This window comes from Guyanagaster necrorhizus (genome assembly GCF_019112545.1).
Source record: "Guyanagaster necrorhizus MCA 3950 unplaced genomic scaffold BT62scaffold_8, whole genome shotgun sequence".
Taxonomy (NCBI): Eukaryota; Fungi; Basidiomycota; class Agaricomycetes; order Agaricales; family Physalacriaceae; genus Guyanagaster; species Guyanagaster necrorhizus.
Window position 1 is genome coordinate 1,578,701 of NW_025064887.1, and position 22,818 is coordinate 1,601,518.

At 49.2% G+C, this 22,818-nt stretch overlaps 9 protein-coding genes across 9 annotated transcripts; 3 read left to right on the plus strand and 6 right to left on the minus strand.

Moving 5' to 3' along the window:
- Positions 1 to 464: 464 nt before the first annotated feature.
- Positions 465 to 4,479, minus strand: BT62DRAFT_767164 (uncharacterized protein). The gene is made up of 12 exons (XM_043182209.1): positions 4,162 to 4,479; positions 4,024 to 4,113; positions 3,536 to 3,969; positions 3,285 to 3,480; positions 3,166 to 3,235; positions 2,941 to 3,113; positions 2,653 to 2,892; positions 1,946 to 2,600; positions 1,590 to 1,887; positions 1,362 to 1,526; positions 926 to 1,306; positions 465 to 871 (listed from the first exon to the last, which is right to left on the minus strand). The coding sequence occupies exons 1-11, from the start codon at positions 4,322 to 4,324 to the stop codon at positions 941 to 943; spliced, it is 2,850 nt and encodes a 949-aa protein (XP_043041857.1). The 5' UTR covers positions 4,325 to 4,479; the 3' UTR covers positions 465 to 871; positions 926 to 940.
- Positions 4,480 to 4,536: 57 nt separating this feature from the next.
- On the plus strand, positions 4,537 to 7,155 carry BT62DRAFT_966334 (WD40 repeat-like protein). The gene is made up of 4 exons (XM_043188813.1): positions 4,537 to 5,269; positions 5,319 to 5,505; positions 5,558 to 5,861; positions 5,912 to 7,155. Exons 1-4 carry the CDS (start codon positions 4,554 to 4,556, stop codon positions 7,021 to 7,023), a joined length of 2,319 nt encoding a protein of 772 aa, XP_043041858.1. The 5' UTR covers positions 4,537 to 4,553; the 3' UTR covers positions 7,024 to 7,155.
- On the minus strand, positions 7,058 to 8,545 carry BT62DRAFT_930434 (uncharacterized protein). The gene is made up of 4 exons (XM_043185927.1): positions 7,984 to 8,545; positions 7,768 to 7,928; positions 7,626 to 7,716; positions 7,058 to 7,574 (listed from the first exon to the last, which is right to left on the minus strand). Exons 1-4 carry the CDS (start codon positions 8,423 to 8,425, stop codon positions 7,180 to 7,182), a joined length of 1,089 nt encoding a protein of 362 aa, XP_043041859.1. The 5' UTR covers positions 8,426 to 8,545; the 3' UTR covers positions 7,058 to 7,179.
- A 130-nt stretch (positions 8,546 to 8,675) lies between these two features.
- Positions 8,676 to 10,199, minus strand: BT62DRAFT_993148 (uncharacterized protein). The gene is made up of 2 exons (XM_043190383.1): positions 8,892 to 10,199; positions 8,676 to 8,839 (listed from the first exon to the last, which is right to left on the minus strand). The coding sequence occupies exons 1-2, from the start codon at positions 9,864 to 9,866 to the stop codon at positions 8,780 to 8,782; spliced, it is 1,035 nt and encodes a 344-aa protein (XP_043041860.1). The 5' UTR covers positions 9,867 to 10,199; the 3' UTR covers positions 8,676 to 8,779.
- A 432-nt stretch (positions 10,200 to 10,631) lies between these two features.
- Positions 10,632 to 11,248, minus strand: BT62DRAFT_767596 (uncharacterized protein). Its single transcript, XM_043182212.1, has one exon. The coding sequence runs from the start codon at positions 11,099 to 11,101 to the stop codon at positions 10,721 to 10,723; it is 381 nt and encodes a 126-aa protein (XP_043041861.1). The 5' UTR covers positions 11,102 to 11,248; the 3' UTR covers positions 10,632 to 10,720.
- Positions 10,966 to 11,879, plus strand: BT62DRAFT_930437 (uncharacterized protein). The gene is made up of 2 exons (XM_043185928.1): positions 10,966 to 11,701; positions 11,755 to 11,879. Exon 1 carries the CDS (start codon positions 11,239 to 11,241, stop codon positions 11,668 to 11,670), a length of 432 nt encoding a protein of 143 aa, XP_043041862.1. The 5' UTR covers positions 10,966 to 11,238; the 3' UTR covers positions 11,671 to 11,701; positions 11,755 to 11,879.
- Positions 11,880 to 12,155: 276 nt separating this feature from the next.
- Positions 12,156 to 13,157, minus strand: BT62DRAFT_767545 (uncharacterized protein). The gene has a single exon (XM_043182211.1). It carries the CDS (start codon positions 12,828 to 12,830, stop codon positions 12,249 to 12,251), a length of 582 nt encoding a protein of 193 aa, XP_043041863.1. The 5' UTR covers positions 12,831 to 13,157; the 3' UTR covers positions 12,156 to 12,248.
- A 1-nt stretch (position 13,158) lies between these two features.
- On the minus strand, positions 13,159 to 15,998 carry BT62DRAFT_767533 (uncharacterized protein). The gene is made up of 14 exons (XM_043182210.1): positions 15,590 to 15,998; positions 15,511 to 15,541; positions 15,330 to 15,452; positions 15,235 to 15,272; positions 14,996 to 15,174; positions 14,903 to 14,937; positions 14,729 to 14,851; positions 14,653 to 14,666; positions 14,510 to 14,603; positions 13,981 to 14,446; positions 13,847 to 13,922; positions 13,724 to 13,791; positions 13,512 to 13,671; positions 13,159 to 13,455 (listed from the first exon to the last, which is right to left on the minus strand). The coding sequence occupies exons 1-14, from the start codon at positions 15,647 to 15,649 to the stop codon at positions 13,345 to 13,347; spliced, it is 1,578 nt and encodes a 525-aa protein (XP_043041864.1). The 5' UTR covers positions 15,650 to 15,998; the 3' UTR covers positions 13,159 to 13,344.
- An 858-nt stretch (positions 15,999 to 16,856) lies between these two features.
- BT62DRAFT_930443 (phospholipid-translocating P-type ATPase) lies at positions 16,857 to 22,410 on the plus strand. The gene is made up of 15 exons (XM_043185929.1): positions 16,857 to 17,455; positions 17,508 to 18,419; positions 18,473 to 18,842; positions 18,894 to 19,635; positions 19,686 to 19,919; positions 19,969 to 20,273; positions 20,323 to 20,502; positions 20,559 to 20,636; positions 20,687 to 20,751; positions 20,803 to 20,886; positions 20,944 to 21,032; positions 21,085 to 21,191; positions 21,241 to 21,333; positions 21,387 to 21,506; positions 21,558 to 22,410. Exons 1-15 carry the CDS (start codon positions 17,184 to 17,186, stop codon positions 22,221 to 22,223), a joined length of 4,317 nt encoding a protein of 1,438 aa, XP_043041865.1. The 5' UTR covers positions 16,857 to 17,183; the 3' UTR covers positions 22,224 to 22,410.
- Positions 22,411 to 22,818: the final 408 nt, after the last annotated feature.

The following is a 22,818-nucleotide window of genomic DNA, read 5'->3' on the forward strand; positions in this document are numbered from 1 at the left end:
GGAATGCATAGGCTTCAGGCACCATCAATTAAATGAAGAATGACAAGTATTTATAAGTTCAGATGCTACTTGAGCTTGATGACCAGGACAACTACTCCGTGAGAAATCATGACCAAACTTGATTTACGTGATCGGGTGAAACAACTTGGAACCACGCTGCAGAGTTCGTCGAGACAACGCTAGAAGGTAGGAACGAATACAGAGGAAGTGGGTACAGGAAACGGTAACCGGCCGCTTCGGACTGGGCAACTTACAGATGTTGACACTCTACGAGAAGACTATGGTGGTTTTGTGGAGATGATTGATGGCGAAAGAAGGATCCGAGTTCGTTATAAACCTTTCATGGCTCTCAGTCCCAAAAAAATCCCGGGTTCCGAGATCGCCGAAATAGCCATAAACCATCCATAATCAATCCTACAGTCAAGTAGTAGCATACACAAAACAGTAGAGTACTACACCCCTATCTTCCATCATTATCCATCAGTGTCGTCGAGTTCAATCAAACCGGTTTTACACATATACCGGGTAAAAGGCCGGAAACCCCCCAGAAACCTTTTCGCCACAAAATTGCCCAAGATTTTGCAGATGCCACTAAGGTTAGCAGAATCCCCTTGATACCATGCCCAGTGTATCTTCAAATTTAGCAGGATATACATAAACAATGTTGGAGATCCATATCCGGAAGACGACATCCAGAGACATTGATCAGCACTAGATAGCGTTCGACTTGAAGAGGTTGGCTGACATACTGAATGGGAAAAAGATACACTATCGATGCTGGAGCCTGTTGTCTGTACACAACAGAAGCAGCACAGGAGGTATAACGGTACAGATATGGTAACGTCGCTGCAATTGACCATCATCCCTTTACCTAAATACTTTAACCCATTAAACATACTGACCACATGGAAACAAGTACACGTACAATTATTCCGCCGTATCAAGAGCATTGAAATTTCCGTCTCTTTTTCATCGGACTTGGAGAGGTGATGACCACCTCAACTTTCGCCGTCGGCCATTTCGTCGGGGTCGTTCTGGGCTGCGACATCGCTAGGGGATAGTGTTCTTCCTCCCCCCCCTCCGAGTCTTCATCGGCAGAACGTTTGCCCAACACCGGCGACGGCTGATATTCGGCCTCTTCATCAACATTCCGATCTTCTTCATCTTCAGCCCCAGAGAGTGATTCTTCTTCAACCTTCGCATTCTTCTTGCGTTTGCTGTTGATGCGCTTCGCTCTTCCGTGCACGTCCTTGACATGACACAATTGGACCTCCACTCCAGCCTGCTGGAGCGCATCGCACCATAACTACGGAAAAGATAGTTAACAACGGCCACTTCGGACTCACAACCAATGATGATACCTTTTGGTTCTCCTGAAGTCGGTCACCAGGTCCTTTGACCTCGACGAATTTACACTCGCGACCTTCGGGTTTCCAAACGATGAGATCTGGCACGCCACTGCTTCTCCCCGCGTAATCTTCGCAAAAGAGATGGCAGATCGTGGCTAGAGACTCGCCCTTGAAGCACTAAAAAAGTCAAACAAGGTCTGCCACGATATTCGCATCACCACCAACTTTAGCAACCCGTACCTGGACAATTTCCAGCAAATCTTCCTTGGGGTAGTCCCATTTCACTCCAACGCACCAAGTCTTGCTCGCCCGGTAAGTACGGTCGTGGCGCTCCAGAATATCTGCTGCCTTTCCGTCCTCGATCTTTCTCAGCCGGGTCTGTATGAGTTCCTTGCGAGCGTAATAGAACGAGTCCTCGGCAATATCCAACGGTGCCGTTTGAAACTTGGTCTCGAAGGCTCCCGGAACGTCCGCAAAAATGATGTCCCAAAACAACAGTCCAAAAATTGTGGTGAGTATCCCAGTCTCAGAGTGGAATCTAGTCACGACTTGGCAATCAGTACTCGTGTCGGGGACAAGTCGAGAATTAATAATACCCTTTATAACCTTGTTGTGCATAAGCCTGAAGTGTCCGAGTTTCAACGTTGACCTCTTCATTCCGTTCCCCTAGCCACAGAGACTTTCCGGTCCAAGAGGGCGCTTTACCGCCATCTTTGGTCCAGGAAGACCCTGGTACGCCATTTTCCTTCCCCTTTAGTCTGCCAAACTGGTCAAGCTGAAGACTCTGGTTGCTGCGTTTGACGCGCTCAGCATGCACTTCAACAACTTCGGGCTCCTTAAGCTCCCCTTCACACCGCGATCTCTGCTCTTCAGGGACCCTCAGTGTCTTCTCCACCTTCTGTAGTCGCCTGAAGAGACCCGGGCGACAAACTATCGACATCGCGGTCAGCCATGTATACTTGATGATGATCAGAAGAGACTTACTAAGATGCGTGTCCTCGTCCCGCAGCGCATCTTTCAAATGCTCCATCGCTACCCGTAGTTTGGGTTTGCTTTTTGACTTCTTACCCTCCACCTTGGAAAGATACATGATCTCAACCAGCGCCCGCCTATCATACCACGATCCGCGCTTTCCTCTACGCCAGAACCGCTGGCCGAGCAACTCGTCGAGGGTCTCCACCTCAGCTTCGTATTCCTTCAATTGGCCAAGCGCTCGGGCATATTTCTCCACCATTCGGGTGTAGATGTACCCTAGTCTCGCTGATAAGCCCGACATGAGGCATTGACACAAATATCCCTTTACCTGGTTCAAAGCGGTCTAGTCCAGGCCTTGGATCCTCACCAACACCCTCCTTTTTGACCGCCCGTTTGGCAGCGACGCAAAACCGCCAGCGTGGAAGGATGGTATTCATCACCCTTTCTCTCACAGCCTTAGCCACCATCTGCTGAGGCGTCAACTCCGCTTCGCCATCTCCATCATCGTCCACGTCTTCATCATCGTCAGCCTTGCCCTTGCCGGGACGTGGCGTCTTTCCCGGTGTCGCTATCCCACGTTTAGGCGTTGTCGACGCTCGTAACTCTTTTCCCTCACTTTCGAGTATTGCTTCTAGCTCTGCTTCAAAGTATAACGCTTCTTCGTATTGCAAGAACGCGTCACGCGACTCCCATATCTGCCCAGTGCGAGTGGCATTATATTTAGGATAGATACGCTTCTTGAACTCGCTAAGGAGGGAAGGCAGGAATATGTCAGTAGGCAAGTGCATACTGGACAGACACATCAATCCAAAGATCTTGGGAAAATGAAGATGCAGCTCACGATCGATAAAAAATAATACTAAATCGCCGAACGAGTTGAAAGAAGTCATAGTTGAGCCGAATACATTTGCCTGTATGGGATGTAAGTCTAGGAGCAAACAAAGACGAGGAATCGTATACCCAATTTCTTCAGTGCCATTTCCTTCAATCTCTGCTCTTGCGTTTCCTTACATGGTACGGCAAAACACAAAACAGTTTGCCTGTAGCCATCATCGTACCGCTCATTATTCCTAGATCTATTCTTCTTCTTGGGCGACTCGAACGGAAGGGAAGCCTGTGTAGAAGAATACTTCATGAGAGCATCTACGAGGCTCTCCTTCTAGGTTTTTGGGTCAGCTACAATGAGGTGTGACGTAGACAGTTGAATGTACCTTGGTTCCTTTCGGACCAACTCTAGTTTCCTTCACAAGCGCTCTGAGGTGATCAGCAGGGAGTGTTTCGAGAATCTCGCGGAGTGTCATAGTCGACTCGTCCTTGCAAAAATAAGTGAGGTCTAGATTCTCGACCACCGCTTCAAACACGGCGTCCGTGTTCTGCGTCTGAGGCGTAGCAAGCCGAGAGGGTCCAGCTACAGGTTCACGGTCATCTTCCTCCTCTTCGTCGAAAGTCAAGTCTATGATTTCTGGTTCTTCGACTTTGACTTCTGCCTCCTCTGAAGGCTCTAGTAGCGCAGCTGAAAGATCGGCGATAGCCTGACGGATGCCATCTTCACCAATTTCTGACGTATAGCGGTGCAATGCATTAAAGGAGTGCCACCGGTTCTGTTTACGACACAGAAGCCGCGCAAGAAGATATCTGGCAGGGTCTAATAAGTCGTTCAAACGTGGACAATGGAGAACGGCAGACGAAAATGGCATACACTTCATTTCCTTCCCCAGAAGCCTGATTAAACACCATTCATCCTCACTCAAGAGGTGCCCTTCGTAGCTATCCACTTCGTTGATCATATCTGCGAAGGAAGATTAATCACGTCCAGAAATGTTTGATAGTGCAGTACCTTCCATTACGCGCACATAGGTTGATGGTCGCTCCGACTTCTCTTTCCTCTGTGTTGCATCCAGCTCTTCGATCTCATTCTCAATGTCAGATAATTCCTGTTCGATTTCGAGACCGCCACCAAATATAAGGTTAATGGCGTCATCTTCGTTTGTTGATCTCATTTGATAAGGTCGTAATGAGTAGTCGTGACGGTAGAATATCTATTTCTTTATGGGTGGCCGTGGGATACAATTGGATCGTTGGGAATCAGGGAGGTGGAAGACTTCCAGAGAGATAGAGAATTACAAGTCACGGTGTTGGAAGGATTCAGGAGGATGGACCAAGCGGTCATGTGATCGACAGTTGACGCGTTTGTCACAGTCACGGTCGTTGGCTTCGACTTGGACCACCATGCTCGCCGTTGCGGTTACGGATTCTCTTGCTATTCTCGATGCAGCAACAGTGAAACGGTCACCTTCTTCCATTTATCCTTGCTTGAACCTCTCCTCGCCTCCAACTGCCTGCTCCTGGTCAACGGACAACGCTTTTCTATTCCTATCCTCGACGCGAACCGTTCACAAATACGACCCGACATGTAACACTCTCGAAGACCTATTTACCTCTCCAGGAACAGCCGATATATCCCATATATCCGTCAAAGACAAATGTACAGTCGCATTCAGCGCTGGAGACAAGGTCCATGTGCTAGAATGTGGCCCAACACCGAAGATTGTCCAAACTTTTAAATCTCATAAATCAGCAATTACTTCTCTTGGGATATCCAATGACGGCACCCTTCTTGCATCCACCTCCGCTGGTGGAGCCCACGTCTACAACCTCTCTCATGGATCGCACACTGTGCTCCGCGGACTGCCACTAACAGGCCAATCCATCCGAACTTGCAGTTTTCATGCTCACTCCCGCGCGCGTCTTTTGCTCGGTATTGGGAAGCAACTCGTTGTTTTCGATACGACACGTCCCTCGGGCCTTATGAAGACAATCCCGATGAACGCATCGTCTTCTGGTGACATTGTCTCCGTGTCATGCAGCCCATTCAGTAAAACACTAGTTGTGGTCGCCACATCAGGCGGCAATGTTGGGCTTGTGGACCTTGAGAAAGAGAAGGGGTGCGTTCAAATTACTGCTGCCAGCTGTGTTAGACTAACAGGGCCCTAGTGTTTTCCGAACTCTAAATCTCAAAGTTCCCCTGACATCCATCTCATTTTCCCCCGAAGGAGCCTCCATCTATGTCGGAACAGAAACGGGAAAGTTACTTATCTTAGACTTGCGGGCTCTGGATAAAACACCAAAGAGCATCGCAGTCAGTGACAGTGGCTGCCGAGTGGAGGCATTCTGCGTCCAGGTGAGTTGGTGTGTTTTACGTGCTGTAAGTGTGCTTACAGTGATTGCAACAGAGAAAGGTCAAAGGAGCCCCAGAAACTAAGATGAATCCTTCAGTGGCAAAAGCCACTAACGAGGTGACCACCAATGCGAGCGGACGTCTGGCGTCAGCCGTAAAACCAGCCGCTCCACCCTCTCCTTCTCCCAGGAAAGTGGCAAGAGTATCAACTGGCCGCCGAGAACCCTCTGTCGCACGAAAATCGTCAGCTGTTTCCTTGCAAAGAAAGGAAAGCAGCGCAGGGTCAACAACGAAGAAAGTGTTCTCCCCAGTGCGAGATCCACTTGGCAATAGCATTAGTCTTAACGAAGATATCTCAAGTTGGTTGCTTTACTATCTATCGCAGCGTTTGTCTGATAAGCTCCTGCAGTGCAGATTGAATCTCTTAGCACGATGCGTGGGGCTGCCAAGAGGCCTGTCAAAGAAGAGAAGGACAAAGCATCTCCTGTTTCGAGGCAGCTGATGAAGAAGAGTTCGATGATTAGTGCTTCCACAACGGGCTCTCCGGTGAAGCTCACTAAAACATCGCCAGTCTCTTCACCCAAGGCCGCGGAGGTTCTGTCACGGACGCGTACCACCTCTTCCGCAGCTCGTGAAGCCTCGGTAGCACTACTAGCACCATCGACATCGCACAAAGAAAACGAGCCTCCGCGTCGAACACGCACCGTCTCATCGACTTCGCGCACCCGTCGACTGTCAAGCACGGAATCATCGATATCAACGGCGTCAACAAAGTCACGTCCAGCCAGAACCATCTCCTCGGTGTCACGGACTGGATCTGACAGACTATCAGCTCGCTCCCGTGTATCCAAGACGTCCGTTGGTTCCTCCGCATCACGCAATCCATCTCCGATCCCACCCGTGCCGCCTCTGCCTGCTGCTGGAGTTGTAGAGCAACGGCAACGCCTTTCTCCCAAATTCTCGGACGAGCCAAGTCGCACTCCTTCACCAGACCTTCCTGATATACATGATGACCCGGTAACGCCTTTACCTGCGAAGAAGGGGATGGCTGTATTAGGGCTAGGAACACCTGACGTCGAGCGCTGGATCCAGGCCGGCGAATTGAAGGAATTTCCGGTCCAGGACCGGAAAGGGAAGGGGCGCAGCGTTGGTTTTATGGACCTGAGGGAAGAAGACAGGAAGGAATCCAGTATGGAAATACAGATATCCCCTCGTCGGGTCACTCCCATGGAGTCGGCCTCATGGGCGCCCTCACCACGGAGACATCCCATTCCTAGCTCTCCTGGGGGGACCTCCGCACATGATTTCCTCCGCAGTATCGTTGGGGACGTTATGTTTGATTATCAGAAAGAGACAAAAGCGCAGATTACTGGGTTGCACCTGGAGATGGTGAGGATGAGGCGCGGCTGGCGTAAAGAACTTGGAGACATAATGGAGCAGTGCGTGGGCGACTTGAAGGATTTGAGAGAAGAGAACGGACGGCTTCGAGAGGAGAATGCCCGGCTACGACGAGGGTATTAGAATCCTAACACATTTTTTGATTACCTACCACTCATGAACTTTTTGCTAATGGCGAACTTTTTATCTTAAGATCAGAGAAACTGGTAAATACAGGTATAGTAAAAAATACAGTCGGTCTAAGAGTCGAATAGCAATTCTCTGCCTATAGTGTATCCACTATGAACGCGATGCGTCACGTATGAATTGGACGTTAATGCGCGGTGGAGTCAAACTCGACTTCCCGGGGAAGGGCATGCTCCGCAATAAAAGCCCGAGGACGAAGAAGAGGGCATAAGCTCTTCCACCGTGCATATGTTGGTGGAACACGAACCGCGCCCGCATCGACCAAATCAACAACAGCTTTCGATAGACTGCGAATCGCTTCAAGAAGCGCTCAAAGAGCCACCCTAACAATATGAAAGCCTTGGATGTGGTCAATTCGTGTGGGAGGCGAGGTTTGCGATCCAGCCTCATTGGATCATCACCGTCAGATGATACGGTCGACTCGCGCGCCTGGGTAAACACTAGCTTTGACGGCTTGTCGGATACGTTTTCGATGGAGTACGTGTTTCCTAATGTAATGAGACATATCCCCCTCGAGACAGCGAAGAGAGGTGGCTTACCTCGAGGCACCATGAACATCCCGCCAGCGCTCACGGTATGGTATGTCTGGTGTATTCTGACGTTAACAACACCTTCAATGACATAGAATATCTAGGAATGTTCAATTGCGAGCGGGCAGAAATGGATGGAGGTAGGGCATACATAAGCGTTGTCCTTGGCGCTCTTCACGGGCTTCTGGCTGGAAACTTGAAGATGTCCAGCAGCGATGAAGTCTCCCTCGCCGAACGCCTTCTGAAAGGAGAAGCTCCCATCGATGGATTTGTTCAACGACATGTCGACCATCTCCGCGGGAAATACGACGCCTTGGAAAGCAAGGGATGAGAAGAGAGAAGTTCCAAGGCAAATTATGCGACTCACGTCGTTTCGCCTCGTTCTTGCTACCGAAGACCATAACATCCGAGGCAAAAGATACCCCTTCCTCCTGAGGGTGGTCATATACAGACGGCTTGATGCCCTTCCGCGCGTTTTTCTTCCTCCTTGAACTGTGAGAGCTAGTGGGATCGAAAGGCGCGGACGAGCCTGCAACGTCCTGGGGTGTGATAGTGATGTCGCTATCACAAACAGAAGGCGACGAACTCTTGAGTGATCTAGCATCGTCTTCAACTGTTTCGCTTGGTTTTCCCTCTGCTTTTTCCACGGCCTTGTGTTCGTAGTAGTCTTCCGCAACTATAGTCGTACCCGAGGGAGCCGTTTCTTCGACAACGGTGGAGGCCACAGCATCCGACCCGTTTTCTGAGCCATTGATGTCGATGAAGTCCGATACTGAAGAAGGGGGAGAACGCTCGGGTGACGTAGACATGATGATGGGCGAAAACAAAACACGGAAAGGGCTGTGGCGGGGTAAGCACGTGCAACTCAGACTTGCGAAGTTGTGCCAAGAACGAGCAACAGGAACGATGACTGAGAAATATGTCGAGATACCACTGCACGACCTGCCTCGATTGTGTCTCGAACTATACTTTTACAGTACATTATATGTACTTATCGTCGGGACACGAAAAGATGACATGTTTTTCATATTTCAGAAACAATTCAAATACAGAAAGAAAGACGAGGTAGCATTACAAGATGACGCGCGCGACGACTGAGAGAGAAATAGTGCCTTTACGCATTACCACTAGGGTGCTGTTGCCTTGCCAACATCGCTCGAAGCTCAGTGTTTTTCAGCGAGCTGCACGTTCTTGGTCGGCGGCCTCTCTGAAGCAAGGAATGCCTGATAAATGCATCACGAAAAAAAAAACTGTGCATCTGAAGAACAAGCTGACCTGTCGCAATGCTTCCCATTCCTTGTCAGCGACAACCTTTGCCTGTTCCCATTCTACCTTCACAGTCTCTGGTGTCTTCAACTTATCATCGCCTCTCACAGGAGCTTGCCTACCCATCGCCATCATACCCCGGTGCCTAAGATTGGTTACATTCTGTATAGGTGCACCTGTCTCCAACTGGAGAACAGTCCGGATGGTATGAGCAAACCAAGAACATTGCGCATAGATGAAGGGGGAAGCAATGGTGTCCTTCGTGGTGGTCTTAGAGAGGAGGAGGAAATGCTCCAAGGTGATGGGTCGCTGTCCTAGGCTGAGATCCATGGTCATCAGAACATCATAGGGATACCGTCCCTGGACGTCAAAGGCCTCATCAATGGTGTTCAAGATGATGAGTTTGTCAAAGACATCGACAGGATCCCATTTACTAAAATTCTCGATCCGTTTTCTGAAATTCTTGATCCTGGCAATGGCGTGGTGAAAGCGGTTAATGGTTTCCCACTGGTTAGCAGGAGTAGCACGAGTCGCACGAGTCGCAGGAGCAGAGGTGGGAGGGGTGGCCTGTGCGTCGTCCTCGGCTGTATCAGAGCTGTCATTCGATGAAGGTGGTGTCGACAGTGTTGTGTTGGTGTCAGTGGTGGTCTTGGCCCTGGGCCTGCCCCTGCCGATCCAGTCTACCAAGAGGTGCCCGCTCCGCCTAGCACCTATAGATTCCTTCACGGTCACCACCAGGTACTCATGCCCCAGAGGATTACCAGGTGAGTAGGATTTACGGTATTCGACCTTTTCGACATGGATATTTCCGAGTCCTTCCCAAAGGGAATCCAAAGGGGGCATGGTATTATTGAGAAGGATCGTCGTGATGAGCCTGCCCGGCTGAGGCGGTTGAAAGAAGATGAACATATCATCGTCGGACAGCACTGTGGTGGAGGAAAGGATGGTAGGGAGCAGTCGGGTGAACCAACGAAAGGACACCATCTTGTCCGTCGCTTAAGGTCTGTCCAGGGTGACAGCCTTCCTTTATACTATTTAATATGGCCAGGGGACCCTTGTCGGTCTGACTCGGTCATGTCTGAGACGAGTGCTGTTCGAATTTTCGGTTTCAAACTTACGAGCAAAACAACCAACGAACCTGAGACAAGAAATGGATCTCCAATTTCTGGCAATGAAAACGATATTGCTGGTCAGTGAAAGTCAAGGCGACATTGGAAGGGTGACATACCCTTTCGTAGCATTTCGACGGTCTGGACGTCAGTCATGTCCTCCTTCTTTGACGATGCCCATGCTGCCGAACCCCCAACCATCAGTCTCCGAGTGCCTTTGCGTCTCCTGGATTTTGTATCGCGGCTGGATCTACTATCAGACATTCGCTGCCATCTAGTCACGTGTGACTTTCCGTGACACCAAGTCGACGAATGTCGTCTATCTTGCTACTACCCGGAAAGGCAGCGCTTTGAAGTACTGGGGCTCAGCGTTGAGGTCACCATGTCGAGGATATGGGGTGTGGTAGAGTGAGCATCAGAGCTGAGATTGACCTCTTCTGGAGGAGGAGAAACGGTGGAGGGCGTCGATGACATCGGTGGGCCTTGTTCTGGTGGTAAAGAACGAATATGTCACTTTGCCAAATTTGGTCATCTCTCTTGTTTTCATCCATCGATCTCGTCGCCGTTCATCGAGGTCGCTCTTCTTCCTGTCTCACTGGCTAGCTCTCACTCATGCAGACTTGGGGGACTCGTCAGCTCTGTTCTGATATCTTATACTACACGACGAGAAGGACAGCGATAATGGTGACTTCCGGAAGGTAAGCGTCATCCTTGGCAATACTGCTGCCTTCAAGCTTCATGATAGCTGATAGTGCGATAAGGATGTATACTTTTCTGTGGCTCTAAAATGTATGGTATACGTTGTTGGTTGGTCGACGAGCAGTATCGTCCGACATCGACGATAGCAATGACATGCGGTCGACTGAAGCGCATTCGAGTCTCATGAATGACACTACTGTCCATAGTATGTCTTTTGATTTTTACCCTGAGCCTTGTCGCTGATGAGAGGCTTACGCGATTTCCTTGCGGCACAGACCTTCTGTTGCCAGGATATTCAGGTTCAGAATCCCCTTGTGGAGCCCAGATATTTGTCTCGTTGGCGCCTTTGAAGAACAGGCTGCCAATCACTCTTCGTTGTCCGAACATCCTCGTATCGGCTTGCCAGATCATACGGTGATCCTGGGCATTCCAAGACACAGAACCGTGCCTCTGCGTCTCAAGGAACTGCGTGTCCGATCTTATACGTCGTCCAGCCACCGTTGCAGCACTACACCGGACCGTAAGGTTATTCTCTATAACCCTCAATCATGTCAGGGTGCTCCTGCGCAGTGAAGAACGCCGTTAAGCCGTATGTGCTGCGAATTACCAGGCCAGGACGACTTGATTATTCCAAATCAAGTCGTCCACGTCGAGACGGAATATCCCCGCTTGCCGAGGAACTGTGCATTCGGCCCTATGCGCTGTTCTACGGCCATCCAACCATCCACAGGGTCACTCCGTCTATTCCAAATCCCAGGATGCTGCACCGGCGCACGGGCATCTGCTCATCAGGACCTATGTGCTGTCCGATCAGCATCGTGTTGTGTCCGACGATAGGGTTCTCCTGTACATCGCATGGCGCGGCAGGGTGGTGCACTTCCGCCGCTTTCGGGACAATTCTTGGGCTATACACCGTGCCGATGAAGATGCCCAAAGTGTCGGTGAGTGATGGCGGCTCGATAGTACCTTGTCTACTATAGCCTCTTCTTGCTCTCAGAGGAATGCCTGGAGGTGCGTTGATCTTGAGCTTGTCAAGGATGTCGCTGACAACCGTTCGTGTGTAGATGTTTGCACTCGGGAAGGAGCAGGCGGCTGCAAACCGATGCAAGTCTTCGATGGATGCTTTCCAGTCGTTCAGTGATATATCAAGTCTGTAACCAAGGCCATGCAAAGCATGGCGGCGGACTTTTTCCACTGTACGACTGTCAATGTCCATGGCTAAAGCCCTGAAAGAAGTGTGAGCCTCATGCATCATAGAATATATGCTTAATGCTTACCAGAGCCTCGTCGAATAGATGTCTTGACAATACTTAAAGCCCAGGAAACACCCGATGAAGAATACTCGGGCGAGAACGGTAGGTGTCCTCCTCATGGATGTAGCAACTTCCAAATAGTCTCCTGATATATACCAGGCTATGGAATACTGTGATGTTATCCAATGTCAGTGTCTCCATGATCGCTTGGGTGACAATGACTGTCTCGCTAAATGTCGACCAAGCTTTTCAGAACCTATCATTTACTGTGAGTTCATGCTGCCTATACCAAGTGGTCATGGTGCTCACCTCGCCGAATCAGTGGTCACTTCTGTTCTGGATTCATTTGTGATCGTTGCATGCAACCACACCGCGATGAGTGTGGCAAAGGCTTTGAGCTCTTCACTGTTTTTGTCTTTGGTAGGAGACCAAAGCAGCGAAGAGATCATTGCCTCTTCTGCATTCATCGATGATTGGTTAAAGGATGTATGTATCGACTCTGGTAAGTTGACAATTGCCACCACCGACTGAGGAGACAGGCAACCAATTGATGGTCCATGCGACGCCTCTAACCTCTCCGGCCCTTGCTGGGAAATCATATCTCTGGCTAGCGCAGACTGGTCGATGTTCCCAGCCCTTTTCATCACTTCTTCCCAAGGTAGGTCAGGCTGCATACAACGAATGTCATCGAATGATGGTTGTGGGCGGAGTTTAGCTTGAGGAACTTCTGTGGCATATGGTCTATCATGCGCGCACGTCTCCTCGCTCTGGCGACTGGTAGATGCGTTGTCCATGCGCATGACGTCGGCGTATTTTGGAGGTGGAGGGAAGGTGATGGATTCAGATGAGGAGTATGGCTTGGGGGCGGGGACGGGAAACGGTGGCATGGATGATGATGTGTGATGGCCGGCCTTTGGACCGTGACCCTTGCAACGTCGTTGAACAAAAAAAATGCGACGCCATCGACGCAGTGGGTTGGGGGTATGGCGGCAATAGGATATGAGGCGAGGTATAGAAGTGTGTGAAGTCAGGTGCTGTTGGGCGCCGATGGTCAGCAGGGTTGAAAAAAGACTTGGTTATAAGTTCAATGGATTGTCGGTGCATTTCGTTGATGTGGGGTAACTTGGATACCGTTGTTCGTGTCGGTGCTCTTGAGAAATGAATTCCAATGTTGATCTATCAAAGGAATGATTCTGTGATTGGAAGTAGGCGCAGGATTGCGCCTTTGTGAAGGTAGCCTTTATTGTGCAGACAGCGTGAATACGCTCTCATTTATTTCGCTAAATCTTCTTGCAATCGCAGGCCATAGTGTGTATAGCATCAAACCGAGCCTAACATATTGCAAGATAACTTCGTCTCTCAATCCGTCAATATCCGTCCTGGCTGCTTTAGTTACTAGCCTTAGGGACCAATCTCTAGTTCAACTTCTTTCTGAAGGAAGAACGATCTCTCATAATCGTCGACGACCTTTCGTTCCTCGTCAAAGAAGGAAATAGCACCGGGTGGCCTCCACTGCTTGCGCCACTGTCACTGTCAGAAAACGTGCTGAAATATTCGAGGCTGCGCACCTTTGTACGTCGGGTTACTTTGTAGACTCCGAAGAGGATGGGTAGGGCGACGACCAGTATGTACGAGAACACGAACGTTGTTGTATTCCACTGGCCAGGAAGGAATACCGTGAATCCTGTTGCGAACATCATTGTGATGGAACAGAATAGTGAATAAAATCTGCAGGGTATCTCATAAGTATCAATGAAATATATATGAGATGGTAGCTCACGCTAGGTAAGGCTGGCATTTGGATCGGCAAGGAAGCAAGTTTCGGGATATTCCTTGGAACTTGAGAGCCTTTGTGAAGGGACATAAGCTTGGAAGATATATATATATATTCTTGACCGCTCACCCTGTAGAACCAGATATAAGTGAAAGATATCGCAGCGTAATTAACGGTTTGGCAGACCGTGGAAATATCGGTGAACCTATATCGACGTCAAGTCATTCACGAAAGTCCTCTCGATGAACCCAGCCATTCACCACTGCAAGACCACGCTACCGCTTTCCGAAACCTGAAGGAAGGACAAGAAGGCGACTATTATCGTGATGCCGACGCAGTAAATTGGGACGCCGGATGAGGTGCAGCGGCAAAGAACTTTAGAGACATGGCCATTGAGCGCAAGACCATAGAGGGTCCGGCTGGCGCAATAAACATAGCTGTTCCCTGCGGAGAATATGGACAGTATTATTAGTGCATTGACCAGATGGTCCCATCCCCGAACGCCCAAGGTCTCCATAGCGATAATGTAGGGCGACGCAGCTGCGCCAGTGCGCTTCCCAGATGAGGCCAAAGCCAGCTTCGGGTCGGTGTAAGGAACGATCGTCCCTACAGTGAAGGCACCGACGATGAAGAACGTCCCGAGTCGGTAGAACACTGCGTTGAAAGAGCGGGGTAAGACCTTCCGGGGGTTCTCCGCCTCGCCAGAAGTCATCGCCACCAACTCGGGTCCTGGGGGCGGGGGAGTTTAGCTTGGAAGGCCGCGGGCGGTGATTGTGAGTGGATGGTACGTACCTCCTACTGTGAAGACTGCTTGGGTTAGGCAACGGAGGAATCCGAGGAAGTGTCCGAGCGATCCGGAGTGGACGTAAGTCGCGAATGGGGTTCCCTGTGGGATGATGAGAGCTGTATGGTGTAGGAGAGAAGCGCTAGCTCACAGGGACTTTGGAAGCTAGTAGTAGTAGTACCTTAAGATCAATATATAAAAATGGCTGCTGCTAGTGGGTTACTTACGGTCCCAGTTCCGAAAGCCGTAACGATCATGGATAGGGTTCACTCCAGCCATCGTGACGAACGTGAACATGAACAGACCGAGGATGAGGATGATCTTTCCTATAGCCAGCCAGTATTCCGCCTCTATGGCATACATTCAGTCGCCATGAGATCCTTGGAAGTTGTGCGACTCACCTCCATAGTACTTGACAGTAAAAATGTTAAGTAAACTAAGCAGGGTTTTCAGAATGGAAGAAGAGCGGTATACGAAGTTATGATGGTACCCACGTGTAAGTTATTAGAACGAAGACAATGACCGCGGCTGTGGGAATCTTTTCCGTCCAATACCTTAGCATCAAGTTGAAGGCTGTGATCTCGAAAGGAACATTCATGGCCATCTGGATGAAAAAATTGATTCCTACACAAACGCCGAGAGCGGGATCCACATAGCGATCTGCGCATTGAGACTGGATTAATAAGTAGGGTATGTATCCGGAACATATTCTTTGGAGGTGCTGCGAACTTACGAACGGAGATGAGACTGGTACCCAAGTGACGAGTTCGGCTGCAACATAAGACGGCGATTCAGCTGAGTTGAAGGGTATTAAAGGAAAGTTCTTACATAGACAGGAATTGATAGCTAGGACGACCGTTGCCCATACTACGAATGCTAAGAGGAGACTTCCAGGACCGCCATGCGGCAGCGCAGAGCCTATCTGGACGAAAAGAGCTGTTCCTATGGTACCTATAGAGAAAGGTTTCAGCCCCCAGTTATTCTCCAACCGTTTGACGAAGGGACCTACCGCCAATCCCAATTAATTGAATGTGCCTCGGCTGGTGAAATATTGAGATAAACACGAGTGGCGGAGGGAATAGCTGTACCTTCAAAGTCCTCTGAGTATTGTCTCTGGCAGCGCAGTCGACGGTGGTGGAGGAGGCCATATCTTCGTCTTTGGGGCTTTTTGAAATTTCGAGCTAGTGAAAGGTTGTATCAACCAATTGCATCGCGCATTACGGCCGAGAGGTAGGAGAAGCAACCTTTGGTGTGAAGCCTTGCGGTTTGACTCGAGTTCAGCCGAAGATCTGCTAGTGGGAGGGCTGGCAAGTATCCAGACAGCAGGGAGAACTGAAGCGGCCAGTTCTTCATTCTTCTCGTCCTACAAAAAATATCACGAAGTATAAAAGACTCAGTATGGCTGAAGACGGGACATTGAAGTGTAGAAGGAAGATAGGGCTTAAGAATTACATCTGTCTACTCGTTCTTGTTGATGATACCTCGATGCGCGATGTGATGATTGGAAAAGTGTATCAGCTAATTTTTAGAGGGTCTGTGTCGGTACATCGCTGAACTAGACTTGAAAGCTCGCAGAGTACAGGAGAAGGGGTGGCCTATGATGTATAATTTAAGCAATATGATACCCGGAACAAGGATAATTAGAAAAAAAGATTGTTTACCTCCATTTAATAAGGCTAGGATCGTAGCAAGGTTTTGAATGAAGCCAGATAGTAGTCAATTTGACTACTGTCAAACTGAACAATCAATGCTGTGAACAGAACACCTTTCAATTGGTCCGAATTTCCTGGAGGGTTCATTAATTTTACGATTGGTGGTGAATCCCAAGACTTGGATACCAGCAAATACAAACCTGGAAAGCCTTGATGGTTCGGTGTATAGTGCAACGAAGCTTGGAAGCCAGTGAGAATTGGAGTTGAACAAGAGTCCACTTCGAAGGGATCCAAACCTAGACCTAGACGCCGATCACTCTATATACAGAGACCGTATGTTGGATCTAGATCTGAGCATGACATGATGACTAACCATGCTGACTAATGCGGGACATGTCCGGGATGAGTGCTTACGGAATCTTCGGTTCATCGGGGCATCGATCAGCGAATCAAAGAGGTTCCCGGGTTCTCCGCATAGGAGAAGTACAGTATTTGGCATCGAGAATTCGAGCAAGTCGGGGAGAAGGGCCCCTTTATACGGCATTTTATACGGCATATATTTTGACAAGAACAACAATTAATTCGATTGCAGCGGGCGCAGGTTATCCTTGTGCGAACGCTGATACGCGACGGTACCCCGAGTGAAACATGGTGCCGCCAATTAAATGAACAGCAGGCTAGAGGTGTGGGTCAGACCAAAGTACACAAAAGAGACAGGCGGCTGGTGGTGGTCGCCTTTCCTCGCTCCTTTTCCCTCTGCTGAACAGTAGTCCTTCTGCTCATCGTTGGACGTCTTGGCATCCGATCTCGGAGGTATTTGGCTTTGTTGTGTTCAGGGCCAATGACGAATTCATTACGTGGGCGCGAAGGCATCAGCACGGTCAGCACGGCCGGTACCGTTCGCTCCTACTCTTTCCAGTCTATCATCTGCATCTGTCATGACTTTCTGACTGCCGTTTTCACCGCCATCTGCTCCTTTCTTCGACCACGAACACAGTTACGACCCCCTCAAAACTATCGTGAGGCCGCAATGTTGAAACGGGGCATGTTTAGCGGCCTGGCGGCCTGGTATGAGAAAGTGGCGGCCTTCAACATCGAAACTCTTTTCGTGAAGAAGAAGACGCCTGGACCGAAGCGGACCGTGTTTGTCAATGAGAGCCTACCGGAAGACTATTATGATAAGAAGGGGCGGATAAAGGGGGAGCATGTTTATGCATCGAACCAGGTCATCACTTCGAAGTATAATGTTGTTACCTTTCTACCGCGAAATTTGCTTGAGCAGTTCAGGCGAGTAGCGAATGTGTACGTCTCTCTTCTTTTTGATCTTGTTTGAATTCCCTAAGCCTTTGTTCAGTTTCTTCCTTGGAATTGCCATCCTGCAATTTTTTCCCAAGTTCTCCACCATTTCCCCTGGCCTCGTTATTCTTCCTCTTCTCATCGTTCTCGGGATTACCGCTATAAAGGATGCTTACGAGGACATCAAGCGCCACCAATCCGATGGCCGCGTAAACCGCGGCACTGTTCGCGTTCTCGCTGGAGGTGATTGGCATAATGCCAACATTACCGGCAACAAGACTCGTGATTTCACCCACCATGTAAACCGCTTCCTTATCCCTGAAAAGTTCAGGAAAACGGCACCGCCCACTCCACTTGCGGAAAAGGTCGAAGGGAAGGAAGGTCTAGAGTCCTCAACCCCAGTTTCGCCGGTCTTACCGCCACCTGATATCGAGTTTGACGATGGCACCGATCACCCTCGTCACCGCCTCCATCTCTTCGGCCATCAAACTTACAATAACCCTCATTGGAAGAAGGCGCTTTGGGAAGATGTTTGTGTCGGTGATTTTGTGAAAATCTTAGACAACGAGCCCTTACCCGCCGACATTCTCATATGCGCGACATCCGAGGACGAGAATGTCGCGTTTGTCGAGACCAAGAACTTGGATGGAGAAACCAATCTCAAATCGCGGAATGCCGTTCCATCTCTGACACATTTGAGGACGGCTAAAGCATGCACGGAGAGCAAGTTCGCCGTCAATTTGGACCGTCCGGACAACAATATGTTCCGTTTAAATTCCACGATAAGCGCAGATGGTGAACAGGCTCCGGCGGATATCCAGATGACGCTTTTGAGAGGAACGGTCCTGAGGAACACTGGCTGGGTTATTGGGCTCGTTATATTCACGGGAGAGGACACAAAGATCATACAGAACTCAGGCGGAACGCCCAGCAAGAGGAGCAAGGTGGAAAGGCAAATGAACCCCCAAGTGTAAGTCGGTCAGAAATTTACTGGCATTCGGCGCGCTTACAGCTAATGAAAAGATTTATCAATCTGATAATACTTGCATGCATGGCCATTGCCTGTGCTATCGCTGATTCTGTCTTGGAACATCAAATGTATCCTGAAGGTGCGCCATGGCTCTACGATGACAACCGAGGTGGCGATAACCCTTCCATCAACGGTCTCGTCACTTGGGCTTTCGCTCTTATCACGTTCCAAAACATCGTTCCCATTTCACTGTACATTTCCATCGAATTCGTCAGGACATGCCAAGCAGCCTTCATATACTTCGACTACGAAATCTGGTACCCAAAGACAAACCAACCCACTCTCGCTCGGACGTGGAACTTGTCTGACGATCTTGGACAGATAGAATACATATTTTCAGATAAGACAGGGACTTTAACTCAGGTACGTCATTCTATCCATATATCGTCTGTCTGCTTCTTATGACACTCTCAGAACTCTATGATATTTCGACAATGTTCGATCGGTGGTAAAGTGTACGTTGGTCAGGTGTACGCTGGTGACATCCATGAAGCAACTCCGCCGGCATCGCAGGCTGCCATCTCGGCAGATGATCATGCCGCCGGCGCCAGCGCTGAAGGATCTTCAGCAACTATTACCGAGCCGACTCCCGGAACAGAAATGACTGCAGAAACACACTTTCACTGTGAATCACTGGAGAGAGACATCGCTGCTGCTCTGCAGTCAAGCTCGACGTCGGGAAATGCTGCTCATGCACGGGCTTTGAACGGCTTCTTCTCGGTTCTGGCCTTGTGTCATACTGTCCTTACCTCCATCAATCCCGAAACACGAAAGATCGAATACAAGGCACAAAGTCCGGATGAAGCGGCGCTGGTACGTGCAGCGGCGGATCTTGGATATGTTTTCCGCGGCCGTGACAGGGAGATTCTGACCTTGCAAACGCCCTTGTCCACCGGCCCGGACGACGTCGAACGCTATGAGCTCCTCAATATACTCGAGTTCACCAGTGCCAGGAAGAGGATGAGTGTGGTGCTGAGGAAACTGGACGATGCAGACGGCAGACTGTTCCTATTGATGAAAGGGGCTGATAATGTCGTCTTTGAGCGACTACGGAAAAGTGGAGATGAGAGTTTGCGAGAGTTGACCGAGACGCATCTGAGCGAGTTTGCCAATGGAGGATTGAGGACATTGACTCTTGCATACAAAGTCATCAACGGTGAGAGTTTTCTTGTTCAGATGTTATCCGTCCACTGATACGGGTTACAGAGGACGAATATGCTGCTTGGAGCGAACGTTATCATGAGGCTACCGTAGCACTCGATAACCGGGAGGCCCGTATTGAAATGGTTTCGGACGAGCTGGAACATGATTTACGATTGTTGGGTGCTACAGCTATCGAAGATAGTCTGCAGGACGGGGTACCGGAAACTATTGCTGATCTTAAACGTGCCGGTATCAAGGTATGGGTAGCGACTGGCGACAAGTTAGAAACAGCTATTGGTAGGTTTCACCGCCTTTCCCTTGACTTTTTGCTGACATGGTTTTATAGCCATCGGACACAGTACCAACCTAATCGGTCGAGAGTCCAACATCATTGTTATTAGGGGCGGAAATCATCATTCAAGGCCTGTCTATCAGCAGATGGTTCATGCGGTAGAGGAGTTTTTCCCCGAAAGTGGCATTCTTGACGAAGGAGAAAGCTTTGTGAAAGAACAGCAGTTGGCATCTGTCTCTTCTAGGGACGATAATGCATTGCGGAGGGTCGAGACTGGAATATCTTCGATTGTAGGAGCAAACAATGGCGATCGCCCTGGCGGATTTGTTCTGGTCATCGATGGCACGGCGCTGGACTACGCAAGTACCGTCGTTTCTATTTGTGTATCCTTGCTAACCTTTATTTCAGGCTTTGGGTGATGAAGAACACAAAAACTTACTCCTGCGGCTCGCAATGCTCTGCGAAGGTGTGATCTGCTGTCGTGTATCCCCTCTGCAAAAAGCCTTGATCGTCAGGCTGGTCAAGGATGGCCTCGGTGCTATGACTTTGGCTATCGGAGATGGCGCGAACGACGTTAGCATGATCCAGGTTCGTAACCACTCGTGCATCATTTATACCTTCGTTCGCTGATCTCTGTTTCAAAGGCGGCTGATGTTGGTGTTGGGATTTCTGGTGAAGAAGGGTTGCAGGCAGTGAACTCGTCGGACTATGCTATAGCGCAGGTACGTACAGGCTCAGTCATTATAATTGGCGCGCGCTAATCAGTCGACAGTTCCGATTCCTTAAACGGTTGCTTTTTGTTCATGGGCATTGGTCATATGCTCGCAATGGAAACATGTACGCTGCGCATATCTTCTGACCATGGTCCTTTTCTGATGCCTATTAAAGGATTCTGAATTTCTTCTACAAGAACATTGTTTGTATTGGCGTTCTTTGGTGGTTCCAAATTTATTGCGGTTGGAGCTCTAACTAGTAAGGATTCTCTCTTTGCTTTATTCGGTTGCGGAACTGACCAGATTTTTGGTTTAGTGTATTTGAATATACATATCTCCTGTTCTGGAATTCTTTCTGGACTCTTGCGCCTGTTATTGCCATTGGTATTTTCGATAGATTAATAGGTATTTGGTTGCTCTCACATTCTAGATCAGTCTGTCTAACGCAAGATTATAGACGCGGATGTCTTGATGGCTATCCCCGAGTTGTATCGTTACGGACGTGAAGGGAAATGGTTCGGTCTCAAGTGGTTTACTGTCTATATGTTCGACGGTGTATATCAGGTATGTCACCTACTACGTCTGATCAGCTACATCGTTGATTTGTCTCCAGTCTGCCATCATATTTTTCATCATTCTCTACGGTTACTTTTCCCCTACTTCACGAACTGATGGCTACGACCAACATCTTCAGGAATTCTCAACCGTAAGCCATCAGTTATATAAGCATTATAATCCGACTGACCGACCACCTTTTAGACCATGGTGTTCTCTGCCGTCATTGTTGCCAACCTTTTCAACGGTTTGAATACTAATGTCTGGACCGGTTGGGTATTCTTCGCTGTCTTCATTGGTATTATTCTTCTGTGGTTGTACACGGTACGTGGATATCCCTACTCATATGGAAATCCCTCGCTTACCTGCTTACAGGTCGTTTATAACGCCATCTCCCCTGGATGGTTCGTAACTCTTGTCTATGGTAACAACACCTTCCTCTTCAGGTCTGCACTCTTTTGGCTCGCGCTTCCAATTACCGTATGCGTTTCGTTGGCGCCGCGGTACATCGCGAAAGCATGGAAGTTCGGATTCGCACCTGACGACATTGACATCCTGCGGTACATACGAAAGATCGACCCGGGCCGAGATTTGTACAGTGTACATCAGGAGGATGGTATTGGCCTGAAAGCCATGAAGAGACCGCTTGAAGGGGATGACGCTCTTTCGAGACGGACGTCTCGGTCGAGTTACGCCTCCATGACTGCTGGACCGTCGAGGCCTGGAGTGCATTCAGGCGCGGACATTCGGTTGGCCAGTCGGACAGATATGTCGACTGGTATACGGTCGGTGCATCGTGGATTCGATTTTGCCACTGAGGAAGGAGGAGTGGCTATGAGCAGGATGCAGAGCCATTTATCGGAGAGGAGGACGAGTAGTCGCAACCTTACTGAATTTTCTCGGACGGCTAGTCGGCATAAGTCAGGCAAGAAGAGCGCGGACGGGAAGAGGAGTTCTGATGGTCCACATCATGGCTTCTCAATACGGAGGGGGCTACGAAAGCTTAGGCCTGGTACGTCGGGGTCCGAAAACCCCTCATAGTATCTTTGTTTTAGTTCCACGAGTTCACGACACTACCCCATCATTCATTTCTCATTTATTGCATTTTTTTTCACGATTCATCTAATAGTATGCTTTTATTGTGTACATCTGTATCTCTCACTTTCACCATAACGCCTAGCTATTAAAGTACCATCCATACTGCTATTTTTTTGCAACACGATGACGATGTGATGTGCATTTTAAACTATGTCTTGGATCTAGAAACTGCTGAATCGACGAGGAATCATGGTTAAATGTGGGTGATGATTCTTTGCTTTATTCTGCGCGTGGTCAGGACCGAGATGCGCCTGGACGATGAAGTTGACCGACTTGGGAATCACACCAGCGTATACCTCCAGATATCGAATTTCTTCAAGTACCGATATAGTTTGTATCTCTCCATGACATTTTTCTTCATGAGAAAAGCCTGGTCCGTTTGGCCAGGAGCAATTCTTTTCACAATGAGGATATCTAAATGACCATTTGTTAGCAGCTCATCATTATGGAGAACCCAAAGGAACATATATATATCCATAGGTCTGTATCTGAATGTAAAGGGATGCTCATCGATCCGCATCCCGGTGACTGCTAACAG